General features: G+C 62.3%; 1 protein-coding gene across 1 annotated transcript; it reads left to right on the forward strand.

Annotated features, from left to right (window-relative positions):
* The first annotated feature begins 6,038 nt into the window (after window positions 1-6,038).
* On the forward strand, window positions 6,039-13,779 carry LOC115651341 (spidroin-1-like). The gene is made up of 18 exons (XM_030562275.1): window positions 6,039-6,114; window positions 6,956-7,015; window positions 7,319-7,372; window positions 7,552-7,596; window positions 7,913-7,969; window positions 8,231-8,260; window positions 9,274-9,312; window positions 9,925-9,954; window positions 10,519-10,566; window positions 10,725-10,784; window positions 10,862-10,915; window positions 11,297-11,362; window positions 11,529-11,612; window positions 12,106-12,162; window positions 12,289-12,351; window positions 12,552-12,617; window positions 12,779-12,832; window positions 13,246-13,779. Exons 1-18 carry the CDS (start codon window positions 6,039-6,041, stop codon window positions 13,269-13,271), a joined length of 969 nt encoding a protein of 322 aa, XP_030418135.1. The 3' UTR covers window positions 13,272-13,779.
* Window positions 13,780-14,446: the final 667 nt, after the last annotated feature.

Below are 14,446 nucleotides of genomic sequence, written 5' to 3' on the forward strand. Positions count from 1 at the left end.
CCCTGCACCCCCCAGCTCTGCCGGTGCCCCTCACTCCTGACCTGCAGCCCCTGCTAGCCCAGCCCTGCCCCCCCAGCTTTGCCGGTGCCCCTCACTCCCGACCCACAGCCACTGCCAGCCCTGCCCCCCCCAGCTCTGCCGGTGCCCCTCACTCCCGACCCGCAGCCCCCTGCTATCCCAGCCCTGCCCCCCCAGCTCTGCCAGTGTCCCTCACTCCCGATCCTCAGCCCCCTGCTAGCCGTGCCCCCTCCCCCCCGCTCTGCCGGTGCCCCTCACTTCTGACCTGCAGCTCCGCCCCCCTACACTGAATAACTGTAGAAGGGTAACACCACCGGCACCCCCATGGCTGGGCCCAGCACAGCAGCTGTCTCCCATCTAGTGCCCCCTGCTGACATCAGCTCAGGTGGTCCCACTTTACGGGACTGTCTGAATTCACCCCCCCCAGGATAGCAGCCGTCACCCAGGAAGCTCCAGCGACCCTCTCCCACCCCGGCCAGGGTTCAAACTCCTCTGCTCTCCCACAGCAGAAGGGGTGCGCAGATAGCGTCCTGCACCCCCTTTCACCCCTGCCCCCCCACTGGGACTCCTCTGTAGCTACCCCGGCCCACGTGAACCCTTCCAGCGCTTGTGTGGGGCAGACACGTGGTGACACAGAGCAAAGGGAGGGGGGTTCTGTGCACGACCTGCTGCGAGAGCAGCCCAGATGCAGGGGAACGGAAATGAAGGATCCCAATTCTCCTGTATCCTGATGTCCAAGTACTAAGGGGAGACAGGATACTGGGACCGCTGGTGTGAACGGGGTGGGGGGCAGGATACCAGGGCACATGGGCCCCCCACAATGCTGGATCTTCCCTTCTCAACCCCCCTCCTCTCCTCTCAGGACCGGCGCTAGGGGTTTGAGCGCCCTAGGCGCACGGCAATTTCGCTGCCCCACACACTGGTCCCGCAGCTCCGGTGGAGCTGCCACAGTGGGGCCTGCGGGAGGTCCACCGGAGCCGTGTGAGCAGCCGACCATCTCCAGGCACCACTGCGACAGCTCCACCAGAGCCGCCTGCTGCCCCCCCCGGCCAAATGCCGCCCCCCAGTAATCCTGGCGCCCCAGGCGATTGCCTAGGCCACCTAAATGGACGCGCCGGCCCTGTCTCCCCTCCCCCAGGTGGGGATAAAGCACTGGGCGGGGATCCAGGCCCGGCTCCAGGCACCAGCCCAGCAAGCAGGCGCTTAGGGAGGTCCAGGGGAAACGGCGGCACGTTGGGCTCCTCGGTGGCGGGCCCCTTGGTCCCTCAGAGAGAAGGACCCGCTGCTGAATTGCCGCCGGAGAGGAAAGCGGGTGCTGGAGCTGCTGCCGAGCGCCAGCGCAGCTTCTTTTTTTCCCGCCGCTCGGGGCGGCAAACACCCTGGAGCCAGCCCCGTCGGGATCAGCCAGGCCAGGCCAGCAGAGCCGGCCCTCTCTCCTCCCCCCCGCAGGGGAAATCCGGCTCTGGGTCCTGGACCCCAAAGGGGCAGTTGTGGTGCCTGGCCGGAGAGAGAGAGAGTGTGTGTAAAACTCTAGCTCCTGTTTTGCTTAGGATGGGCCGGGAGCCAGGACTCCTGGGTTCTCTCCCCGGCTCTGGGAGGGAAGTGGGGTCTAGTGGGTTAGAGCAGGGGGGGCTGGGAGCCAGGACTCCTGGGTTCTCTCCCCGGCTCTGGGAGGGAAGTGGGGTCTAGTGGGTTAGAGCAGGGGGGCTGGAAGCCAGGACTCCTGGGTTCTCTCCCCGGCTCTGGGAGGGAAGTGGGGTCTAGTGGGTTAGAGCTCTGGAGAGGAGTGGGGTCTAGCGGTTGGAGGAAGTGGCTGTGGCTGTGGCTGTGGCTGTCTCCGTCTCTCCCCCCCCCCATTTGCGTCCTTCAATGTTTCTATCCACCCCACTCCATGTATCTGCCCAAGGGTTAGGTTCAGCTGACGCTGGGATTAGACCCAGGACTGCCAGGAGGGGATGAGCCAGCCGAGATTGCCAGCCCCCCAGCAGCACCATGAGGCAGGACCCGCACCCTAGCAGCAGCACAGCACCCCCCACAGCTCCAACAACACCCCAAACCCTTCCTGCAGTCTAGCTCGCACCTGGGTGAGCTCTTCTTTCTCTCCCTTTCTTCCCACCCCACAGATACCCAAGCCCCAGGCAGGAGAAGAAAGGGGCTCAGAGACGTTCCCGTCACGCTTCCAGCCCCCAGATTCCTCCTCCAACTTACACCCCTCACCCTCAAGCAAACGGCCCAGCGCAGCTTTGTCCCCCCAGGGCCGGTCACGGAGCCAGGAGACAGGGAAATTTACTGCACCAAGCCAAGAACCACCCAAAGGCAATATCAACAGCGGGGTTCAGAGCTGGGGAGGGGCCGAGATCAGCCGGGAGATCTTAATCCATTGGGGGGCTGCGGGTCGGGAGTGAGGGGCACCGGCAGAGCTGGGGGGGGCAGGGCTGGGCTGGCAGGGGCTGCAGGTCGGGAGTGAGGGGCACCGGCAGGGCTGGGCTGGCAGGGGCTGCGGGGCAGGAGTGGGGACTCCGGCAGAGCCGTGGGGGGGGCAGGACTGGGCTAGTAGGGGCTGCGGGGCAGGAGTGGGGGCTCCAGCAGGGCTGGGCTGGCAGGGGCTGCGGGGCAGGAGTGGGGGCTCCAGCAGAGCCGTGGGGGGGGCAGGACTGGGCTAGTAGGGGCTGCGGGGCAGGAGTGGGGGCTCCAGCAGGGCTGGGCTGGCAGGGGCTGCGGGGCAGGAGTGGGGGCTCCGGCAGAGCCGTGGGGGGGGCAGGGCTGGGCTAGTAGGGGCTGCGGGGCAGGCGTGGGGGCTCCGGCAGAACTGGGGGGCCCAGCCCTTGGCAGGACAGCCAGCCAGCCAGCCGGCGGTCAGGGCTCCATTGCCAGACAGGGCGCGGTGGCGGAGCTGCCGGCCAAGGGACACTTCCTCTCCCTTCAGCATATTGCCCCCCCCAACCCCCAAGGTTCCTGAATCCTGGATGGGCCCGATCCGGGAATCCAAGGGCCCAATCCGTCCTTCCAGACAGCAGGACATAGGAAGAGGCTAGATCAGGACTCCTGGGTTCAGGGGAGTGGAGGGGAGTGGGGTCCGGTGGGTTAGAGCGGGAGGGCTGGGAGCCAGGACTCCTGGGTTCTCTCCAGCTGCCACGCCCCGTATCCTCGCCGTGTAAAATACTGCAGAGCAGTGTTTCCAAGGAGGGCCTGTGAATCATGGGGCAGAGGGTCACCTGGGGTCACCCCCCTTGGGCTCCCCCTCACAGACAGCCGGAGAGGCTGATGGGAAAGGCAAATAGTGGCTGGGTGGGGAGAATTTGGCAGGGGGCTGTGATGTCTGGGGCAGTTGGGGAATAGGAAGAGGGGGGTCAGGGGGCAGATGGGAAGAATGTGTCAGGAGAAGGAAAGAAAGAGAGAACAGTGTGATAAGAAGGTTGGGGCAGGGTGGGGAGCCAGGACTCCTGGGTTCTCTCCCCAGCTCTGGGAGGGGAGTGGGGTCTAGTGGGTTAGAGGAGCGGGGGCTGGGAGCCAGGACTCCTGGGTTCTCTCCCCAGCTCTGGGAGGAGAGTGGGGTCTAGTGGGTTAGAGGTGTGGGGGCTGAGAGCTAGGACTCCTGGGTCCCTCAGTCTCAGCCTGTTCCCCTCATCCCCAGCTCCCGGGGTCAGGGCAGCTCTCCAGAGTCAGTTTCCAGCTTTTGTGTGCTGGGGACAAAAGGGGCAGACACGTCCCCCGGTGGCAGGACAGCGCTGCCGGGCCGGGTGGGAGGAGTGGGGCATTCGCCCCCTTGCCCAGGTAAGAAGGTTTTGCTTTCTCAGTCCCGCTGTCCCCCTCCCCATGTGACATTCCCTGACAGCACTGTGTTTGTCCTCTCCACGTCTGACCCCCATAGCGCCCTCCGCCCCAATCCCGCAGAGGTAGGGAATGGATCTTGCACCTGAAATGTGCCGGGGCGGGGTGAGAGCCCCAAAGATCTACACAGCAGGCACCTTGCCCCCAGGGGTCCCTGCCCCATATCCCACCCTGGTGCTGAGGGGCATCATGCCCCCAGGAGTCCCTGCCCCATATTCCAGCCTGGTGCTAGGGGGCACCATGCCCCCAGGGGTCCCTGCCCCATATCCCAGCCTGGTGCTAGGGGGAACCGTGCCCCCAGGGGTCCCTTCCCCATATCCCAGCCTGGTGCTAGGGGGAGCCGTGCCCTCAGGGGTCTCTTCCCCATATCTCAGCCTGGTGCTAGGGGGAGCCGTGCCCCCAGGGGTCCCTGCCCCATATCCCAGCCTCGTGCTAGGAGGAGCCATGCTATACATGGTCCCTCCAGCAGGGGGCAGTGCAGCTCACGTACACACCAATTCTCCCCCGCCCCTTCCATTTCCCCCCATCCTAACAGAGGTCCCCCCATAGGGCAGGATCTGGCAATCAGTCCCCCTGACACACGATCCCCCACGCCTCCAGACTCTTCAGACACAACCAGGTCGGGCTCACTGCTGAGCCGGCTGGAGGGCTGTTTGCCGACCGCAGGCTGCGGTGTTTTACCAGCCGGGCCGGGGGCCCAGCGTTTACTTTGGCCAGTGACAAGCGACAGAGCGAATTACCCTGCGGCTTTATGGCTTCCTCAGCGGGGCGCGCCCTGGCGTTAGCTTCCAGCACGGCCGCCGGAGGCCAGGGCACTGCTGGGAGGAAGCCCACAGCACCACAGGCCCTGAACAATTCTGTATAGCAAGAGGCTGAGGCTAGCCCAGCCCTGCCCCTACCAGCTCTGCCGGTGCCCTTCACTCCCGACCCGCAGCCCCTGCCAGCCCAGCCCTGGGCTCCCCCCAGCTCTGCCGGTCCCCCTCACTCCCGACCCACAGCCCCTCCCAGCCCAGCCCTGGGCTCCCCCCAGCTCTGCTGGTGCCCCTCACTCCCGACCCGCAGCCCCTGCTAGCCCAGTCCTGCCCCAGCTCTGCCGGTGCCCCTCACTCCTGACCCACAGCCCCTGCCAGCCCAGCCCTGGGCTCCCCCCAGCTCTGCCGGTGCCCCTCACTCCCGACCCACAGCCCCTGCCAGCCCAGCACTGGGCTCCCCCCAGCTCTGCTGGTGCCCCTCACTCCCGACCCGCAGCCCCCTGCTAGCCCAGCCCTGCCTCCCGCCCCCCACCCCGCAGCTCTGCCGGTGCCCCTCACTCCTGACCCACAGCCCCTGCTAGCCCAGCCCTGCTCCCAACTCGCAGCCCCACTCCCACACTGCAGAGTCAGAAGTGAGACACAATTACATAATCATACACCTTGTTTTGACAAGCTGCAGTTAACAAAGTTTGTGGGAGGGGGACGACATCCCTAGTGCCACCTCCTGCTTGAGCTGTTGCCCTCTGCTCTGTGTGCACACATAGCTGTGTTGTGTGACTGTTTGCAACTGTCTGCGTGCCTGTGGGATGTGAGTGTGTTTGTTAGTGTATCCGTGTATGGTGTGTGCACAATGTGGGGTGTATGCAGCAGTGTGTGTTGGGGTGTCAGTGTGTGTCTGTGTTTGTGTGGGTGGATGGTGTGTGAGTCTGTGTGGATCAGTGTGTGTCTCCGGTTGTGTCTGCATGTATCAGTGTATATGTGCGGGGGTATAAATGTTTGTGTGTGTGGATGGGTGTCTATCAATGGTTGTACCAGTTGTGTGTGTGGGTGTATCAGTATGTGTGTCTATGGGAGTGTATATGTGTGTGTGGATCAGCACGAGTGGGTATCAGTGTGTATCTGTAGATCAGTGTGTGTTTCAAGGTATGTGTGTAACAGTGTGTACGTCTATATGTGCATTTGTATATATGTGGATATCAGTGTGTGCGTATGTGTGTATCATTGTGAGTGTATCTCTGTATGTGTATCACCGCGAGCAATGGAGTGTGTCTACTGGTGTGCGGGTGTACTACACACATTCCCTTGTCCCCTCCTTGCAAGTGCTCCCCCCTCCCGGCAGTGGGTCACTGGGGGCGGGGCCAGGGGCAGAGCCGTTTCCTGGGGGGTGGGGCCATGGGTATATAGGGGGCCCAGGGCTTGAGGGGGGCTCACATCGCCATGGGGCTGCGGACTCTGCACACTGGGCTGTTTTTGCTGCTGCTGCTATGCCTGGCCAGGGGCAGCCTCCAGGGGGGTGAGCAGGGCAGGGGGGCTGGGCTGGGACAGGGCTGCCTCACACAATGGCACCGCCCCTGTAGGGTGCTGCAGGTCCCGGGGGGGGAAAGGGGACACTTGGGGCAGCTCTGCAGTGCAGGGGGGGCTAACCCCTGGCAGAGGGGAGAGAAACTGAGACGGGGTTGAATTAAGGATGAGATTAGATTGAGTCCCCTCCCAGAGACAGGAGAGAACCCAGGAGTCCTGGCTCCCAGCCCCCTCTGTTCTCACCTACTAGACCCCACTCCCCTCCCAGAGCCGGGAGATATCCCAGGAGTCCTGGCTCCCAGCCCCTCTGCTCTCACCCACTAGACCCCACTCCCCTCCCAGAGCCAGGAGAGATCCCAGGAGTCCTGGCTCCCAGCCCCCCTGCTCTAATCACTAGACCCCACTCCCCTCCCAGAGCCTGGGAGAGAAACCAGGAGTTCTGGTTCCCAGACCCCCCCAGCGCTAACCCACCAGACCCACCTCCCCTCCCAGAGCCGGGAGAGAACCCAGGAGTCCTGGATTGGTTCACAGAGTCCCAGTTCAGGTGCCACCAGCCACCCTTGTCCTTGCCCAGGACTCCTGGGTTCTACCTGTTGCTCTGGAGTTGCTCCCAGCTCCCCTTCCCATGGGTCCCTGCCCCAAAGCGCCACCATCCTCAGTGCCCACCTCTGCCAGAGACACCAATTCCGCACCCCACTCTTGCAGGGACCCTCAACCCACAATCCCCTCATATCACCCCTTGGTGTCCCCTGACCAGCCCGTACCCCAGCGCTTCTCTAGGGATACCCCATCTCTGACAGCTCCCTTGTGCCCCCCTCTGTACCCCCTCCCAGGACTGAAACCACAGGCAAACGGAGCCCTAGGGCGTCTCTACCTCCCATCGCTGATCTGGGGTAAGTGGCGCCCCCAGCTGGGCACAGGGGGAGGTGTTCCTGAGCGAGCAGAGTGTGATGTTAGGGGGAAGAGAGGAGGCACTGGGCGTGGATGGAGAGAGAGGGAAGGGGTGGGTATGAGGCTGGATGAAGGATGCAGAGGGGGGCTGAGAGAAAGGGGGCAGGGCTGCCCAGGGGGTCCCTGGCTAGCTGGCTGAGCTGGACCCAGCATTCTCAGGGGAGGGGGGAATGGTCTCCTAGCAGGAGAGCGGCGGGGGGGGGGCACAGGGGGCTGTCTCACTCCATGTGCTATATGGGTTGCAGGTGCAGGGGGAGTTCACCCTGAAGCTGGGCTGGGACCAGCTGGAGCCAAGGCAGGTGGGTGACTCCCAGCCCCTATCCCAGACCCCACTTCCCTTCCACAGCTGGGGAGAGAACCCAGGAGTCCTGGCTCCCAGCCCCCCTGCTCTAACCCACTAGACCCCACTCCCCTGTAGCAAACTGTGATGGTGCGTTTGCTGCATCCTTCAACCCTAGTGTCTGCTCCTTTCTTCCAGGACCATACACCGGCTATGGACCCCAAGGACTGCAGCTGGGACCGGGTGAGCCCTGGGCGTGGGGCGGGTGGGAGGGAGGCTAGGGGCGGAAGTTGCTGAGTGGTTTGGGGGCTGCCCATGGTGCTCATGACGTCTAGTCTCAGCTCTTTCCCAAACTGTGCTGGCCAGGAGCAGGGACAGTTGGGTGGTGGGATTCCAGAAGACATGTCCTCCAGCCTTGAGACCTCACACTCCGAGATCCGTCCCACCCAGGGCAGAGACCTGGCTAGCTCCGTCTGAGAGGGACTGCTCCCCTGGCAGAGATGGAGCCCATCTCGTCCGCTGTTCCTCCCAGCTAATCCCTTTGCTCTGTTCCCGGCAGGAGCTCAGAACGGGTTTGGAGTGGCACCAGGTGTACGAGTGAAGCCGGGCAAAGCAGGTGAGTGGAGATCAACTGCCCCACTGAGGCGAAGGCTCCTTTCTCTGCCCACCTTGGCAGGGTGAATCCCTGACCCACTGAGAATAGAAAGAGTGGAGTTCTCTCTGGGGAGTGTGGCGTTAAAAGAGAATCCCTGTTAGCTCGGAGCAATATAGGGCACCTGACACAAACACACAGTCCCGATCCCCTCCAGCAATGGGCAGCACTGTGCACTTTCCCACAAACATGTCTGGCTGTAACCCCCCTCTCCTTTCTGCACAGGCTATGGGGTCCCCGCCGGTTACGGTGCAGGTAAGAGCGCCCTCATCTCCCCTTTGCAGTTCTCACTGCCCCGACTCCCCAACCTGGGAGAAAAAGGGCTGGGGTTCTGGTGTGTGGGAGAGCTCATGGCTCTCTCCTACTGGCTGATCAGAATCCAAAGCATGGCAATTTGGTGCAGGCTGGACACAGGGGTCCCGGCTTTCCCCGCAGAGCTGGGAGAGCCTGCACCCTTGTGTGATTGCACACCTAGAGACATCCCAGGGCACCGCAGATGGGGGGAACCTCGTCCGCCCCCAGACTTCCCCCATCTGGCTGTTGGCAAGGGGACGGCCATAGTGAGCCTCGAGTATGGAGGGGGAAACTGAGGCATGGGGCTGAGGCTTGGCAAGGTATATAACCCAGGAGTCCTGACATCCAGGACTGCTGAGCCTTGTGCGGACACGAACAGCTTCACAAGGCACCACACAGCAGTGACAGGGCTGTGTCAAGCCTCATCCTCCCACAGACCCCCCACCTGCCCTGCCCCGTGCACCTCCTGACCCACTCTGAGCTGGGGGCTGCCTCCCCTCCGGGAACCTGGCGTTCAGCGCCATCCTCCCGAGTGGCTGGGACACCCCCACACCCATGCACAGACCCACCAGGACATACTCTGCCCACTGCGCCTTGTTCAAAATAGCGCACGGTGCACTCCCCTCAGGCCGAGCCAGCTGCGGACTACAACTCCCAGAATGCTCTGTGGGCCAGGGCCACGGCCACATGCCGCTGCTGCAGGATGGGGAGAGCGGGGTGGGATTCGGAGCCCGAGGGCTGGGTGCACAACGTGGGCACAACATTGTGTCCGCAGCCCAGCTGCCAGCCGCCAGCCACAAAAATGGGCCGTGGGTATCCATGGTGCTACCCCTCGGCTAAACCCACTAGACCCCACTCTTCTCCAAGAACTGGGGAGAGAACCCAGGAGTCCTAGCTCCCAGCCTCCTGCTCTGACCCACTAGACCCCACTCCCCTCCCAGCGTCCTCATAGATTCCCATTATCCTTTTTCCAGGATTAGGTGGTTATTCCCAGGGTGCAAAACAAAAGCTAGGTGAGTGTAAACAAAGTGGCTGTGGGTCGGGAGTGGGGGACACCGGCAGAGCTGGGGGTGGCAGGGCTGGGCTGGCAGGGGCTGCAGGTTGGGAGTGAGGGGCACTGGCAGGGCTGGGCTGGCAGGGGCTGCAGGTTGGGAGTGAGGGGCACTGGCAGGGCTGGGCTAGCAGCGGGGGCAGGGCTGGGCTGGCAGGGGCTGTGGGTTGGGAGTGGGGGACACCAGCAGAGCTGGGGGTGGCAGGGCTGGACTGGCTGGAGCTGTGGGTTGGGAGTGAGGGGCACCGGCAGAGCTGAGGGGGCAGGGCTGGGATAGCAGGCAGCTGTGGGTCAGGATTGAGGGACACTGACAGACCTGTGCGGGGCAAGGCTGGCCTAGCAGGGGGCTGTGGGTCAGCACTGACGGACACCAGCAGAGCTGTGCAGGGAAGGGCTGGCCTAGCAGGGGACTGTGGGTCAGCACTGAGGGACACCGGCAGAGCTGTGGGGAGAGGGCTGGCCTAGCAGAGGGCTGTGGGTCAGCACTGACAGACACCTGCAGAGCTGTGGGGCAGGGCTGGGCTAGCAGGGGGCTGTGGGTCAAGATTGAGGGCCCCCTGTGTGTCTATTTCAGGGTACTTCCATGCTGCGCTGCCCCTGGGAGGTGAGTCGGACCCCACTGCCCCTTATATTCCCATACCACTCTGCCCCTCCAACTGCCCCTTCTCAGGGAGATCAGTGCCTGGCCCTCCACTACATCCCCCGTTCCCCCCCGCACCCTGACCCCTCTGCTTTTCCTCCCCAACAGGCCTTGGGGTGGCTGGCAAAGCCTCCAAAGCAGGGAATCCCTCCCATGCACCCCCCATCAGTGTCCCCTGGGATGTCTCCATCCCTCTTGATGTGCGCCCCGTCCTGTGTCCTCTTCCCCATCCCCCGCCACCTGTTTCTTCACTGTCTCGCTGGAGATCCCACCTCTCACAGCAATGACACCTTGAGGAGAGCCCCCTCCAGCTCCCTGGGAGGAGAGAGGCTCACTGGGCTGTAGGGCGCCCTGAAGGGGTTGAAAGCCCTCCCCCCCACAGGTCCCAACCCCCTGCTAACCATCCCCCACCATTACTTTATCCCTCTCCACCCCCGATGATCCCACCCCCAAACGCCAGAGCCCACAGTGTGGAGGCCAGATTTTCAGGGTCTGGGTTGATCTCATTCTGGGTTCTCCTCCCCACAGGTTTTGGGGCAGGACCCAGAGCCGGCAGCTACCCCACAACTCAACAAGGTAAGAGGCATAAGCTAAGGCCGCGGCTGGAATAGGAAGGAGCTGCCCCCCACAGCCCACGCCCTGCCCCATCCCCACAGCACCCCCTGCTGGGAAAGGCCGGGACTGGAGCAGTGCACCCCAATTTGTGGCTGATCTGGATTCTCTTGGCTCTGCAGGCTATGCTGGAACAGGCGGTGGGTACCTAGTCAATGGAGCACAGCTTGGCTACGAGAATGGTAAGGGGACCCCAAATTATATTCCCTTCCCCCACACACCCAGGCTGAGCCTGTCTGATCTCCCATCTCTCTTCTAGGCTATGGTGCAGGAGGGAACAGTCACCCTGGGGCCGGACTCCAGACAGGATACGGTAACGGTGTGTCCAGTGACAGACGGATTAGAGTAAGGGACACTGGCAGAGCTGAGGGGGCCCAGGGCTGGGCTAGCAGGGGTTACGGGTCGGGAGTGAGGGGCACCGGCAGAGCTGGGGGGGCAGAGCTGGGCTAGCAGGGGCTGCAGGTCGGGAGTGAGGGGCACCCGCAGAGCTGGGGGGGCAGAGCTGGGCTAGCAGGGGCTGCAGGTCGGGAGTGAGGGGCACTGGCAGAGCTGGGGGGGGCAGGGCTGGGCTAGCAGGAGCGGCGGGTAGGGAGTGAGGGACACCGGCAGAGCTGGGCGGGGGCAGGTCTGGGCTAGCAGGGAGCTGCAGGTCGGCACTGGCCAAGCTAACTGCCTTGTATTATCCCATCCCCAGGTGCCCAGGCCGCATACTTGGGACGTTTCGCTGGCCCTGGCACAGATCTCTCAGCTGCTAAATTTGGTGAGTCCTTCTGACCGCAGGGCAGGGGACTGCTCGGCTCGGGGGGATAGGAAATGGGACACGGGGCCTTTTGCTCCAATCCGGTCCCAGTGTGGGGAACTGGCTGGCTCAAGGGGGACACAAAGGGGAGTTATCCCCCCATCCTGACACCCTGTCTGTGTTGCAGGCCTGGGCCAGCTTCCATACAATGGGCAGCCCCAACAGGCCATGCCCACGGGTCTAGGGGGAGACTACGGTGCTGGGAAATACGGTAGGTGTGGGTAGGGGCACTGGGCTCATATGGGGGGTGGAACTTGTCCAGAGGGTTGTTACAGAGGAGATTGTAGGGGGCAGCCACCCCTCCAGGGGGGTTATTTGGGACACAGGGGTCTGTGCTAGGCCACCCAATATCTTAGCCCCTGCACCCTGCGCAGAGATGTGGGGTGGGGGGCCACGATGCCCCCCGCTAACCCTGCCTTGCCTAAACTAACCTTGCCCCCCCCCCCCGCTCCCCAGGAGATCCCGGGCATTTCCCCTATGGCCTGCAGCGCCCTGGGCTGGGTGCAGACAGGAAACCGTGCAGCAGCCCTGCTGGGATATCCATTCCCGTCCCCGCCCCAGTGGATGAGGGCCACCCAGACGCCAGGGTCCCAGCATCCCAGGAAAAGCTTCCTGGGGTCTCAGCACCACTTTCCTTCCCAGCCCTTGGTGGGATCTCCCACTCCCCTGCTGATCTCCCGCCACTACTGTGTTTCCTCCTCCAGGTGGCACAGGGCAGCTGACGTACAGGGCACAACCGGCTAGGCCCAGTGCCCTGGATGGTAAGAAATGCTCAGGGGCTGCCCAGAGAGGTGCCCACTCCCCTCCTGCGTCTGGACACATGGGTGTCCATCCCCTGGGGCTCAAAGCCCCTTCCCTGTGCTAATTTCCTCCTTCCACCACTGCAGGCAATGGGAATGGACCGGGATATGCCAACGGTGGGGATCTGCAGGCTAACGGACTGGCTGCTGGTAAGATCCCTCCCAACCCCAGCATCCCCTCCTGGGACTGGAGTAGTGCAAGTTCCCCCACAGCCAGCGCTCCTGCCCCACTCCCCTCAGCGTCCCCTACTGGGAGAGTCTGGGCCTGGAGTAGCGGAAGCTCCCCCCACAGCCATCACTCCTGCCCCACTCTCGTCAGCGCCCCGGGCTAACCCTTGTCTCTCTTGCAGGGGGATACGGGCCACTCACAGCAGGACAAGCTCCCAGGGGCTATGGACTAACTCCAGCAGCACACGGTAGCAGTATGCCGGGGGGAAGAGTCCACATTATATCTGAAACCGCTCTTACGTGTGTGTCCTATGCCCTGTAGTGCTGTCCACAGAGAGCAATTCTCCTTTGGGCAGCAGAGACCAGGACAGCCTGTGACCTGTTCTCATCTGCTCTCATCCCCTTTTAGGAGGCAAGGAGGCCAAGTATGGCCTGAACGGCTTTCTGGGGAATGGATACAGAGGTAAGACTTGGGGAAGGCATGTGTATTGGTGGGGTGTGAATCTCGGAGATGGGGGAAAGGTGTGAATCTTGGAGGCGGTTTTCTAGGGGGAGGGCATAGGCTAAAGGAGCCGAATCTCTGCAGTTTGGCTAAGGGCTTGAGGCAGGAAGTGGCTGCAAATGTCACAGCAGTGTGAACTTCAGGGGGGTTATTTCAGGGAAGGGGGGGGTGCAGCAGGTAAGATATATGATGGTATGTCCCATGGGGAATCCATGCCCTGTTCTCTAGTGAAGGGGGGAGGCAGGAGCTCCGGGAGAGAATGGCTGTCTATCACTCTGTGTGTGGGCATCCCTTAGAGATGCACCAGCCTCCACTCACCCTTGACGATGTGCCACTCTCTTGAAGCTCTGACCCCATCTCTCTCTTTATTCCAGGTCGCTGCCCTCCCGGGAAGTGCTGAATGCTGGACCTTCACCTGGGGAACTCCACGCCACAGGATGGCACAAGCCAGCCGCTTCTGGTGCTAAGAGAAACAAGAATTTCTCCTGATATAAATTATCATCTCTTTCTCTTTTTTTTCCTCTATATTTTTAATGGCTAGAGATCTGTCTTTTTAAAGGAAAAACAAATGGTGACTGTCAATTTAACTTGTTTTTGGAAGGCGAGGCTGCAACATTTCTGGTGACCTCTGACTACGGTGACCAGATAGCAAGTGTGAAAAATCAGGATGGGGGTGAGGGGTAATTGGCACCTATATAAGAAAATTTCCCAAATATCGTCTGTCCCTATAAAATCGGGACATCTGGTCACCCTACCAGACCTCCCTGCCTCTTTGGTCTTGGCCAGTGAGGTGAGAAGGATTTTAAGGGTAGGTCAGTCCAGGAACATGGGATGCAGAGAGGGGGTGACTCAGTTGTTACCTCCCCTTCACTGGACAGGCAGCGAATATTCGTTTGTAGCCAGAAGGTGGGGTGTGGGAGTGTTTGTAATAAAGATCCCGCACAAAGCTGAAGGCTCAAGGTCTTTGTACGCCGTCCCGGTTGCCCTGGGGGCAGTTCACATCTCTCCCAGCAATCGGCGCAGGGTCTCGGAAAAGTCAGGCAAACGTTGGTTCTCCTCCAGTCGCGTTTTGAAGCGTTCCTTTGCCATCCTAGCAGCTAGAGTCTTAATTACAAATAAAAATTAAAGCCGAGTCTCTGGAGAACAATGGAGGGGGGCTGTCCAGGGAACCATGGCTAGTACCTACCCCAGAAAAGGGGAGATGGTGGGTTGTTTTCTCCCCCCCCCCGAACAAAATGTGGGGCCTTGGTTTTCAGCCGCCCACATGCAAGCCATCCGTGCAGGTTGTCCCCCCACTCCTCAGGCTGCTGGCTTGCCCAGTGGGGGGAACTGGATAGGGGTCACCCTGGGGAGGTTCTGGATCCCTGCCCCACCCAAGGGTGGGGGCTAGGGTAGTTATTGGGGCTGCCCCTGTACATGGGGGGGCTGTTTGAGGGGGGGGCTGCCCCTGTGGAGGACTGGGGGTTTCCAGGGGCTTTGTCCTGGAACACTGTCCCCTCCCTGTGGGGTGGGGGTGGGATGGATGGCAGAGGGGGCTGCCACTGAGGGGCTGCGCCAGGGGAAGGATTGGCCACA

This window comes from Gopherus evgoodei, chromosome 4 (assembly GCF_007399415.2).
Source record: "Gopherus evgoodei ecotype Sinaloan lineage chromosome 4, rGopEvg1_v1.p, whole genome shotgun sequence".
Lineage (NCBI taxonomy): Eukaryota > Metazoa > Chordata > Testudines > Testudinidae > Gopherus > Gopherus evgoodei.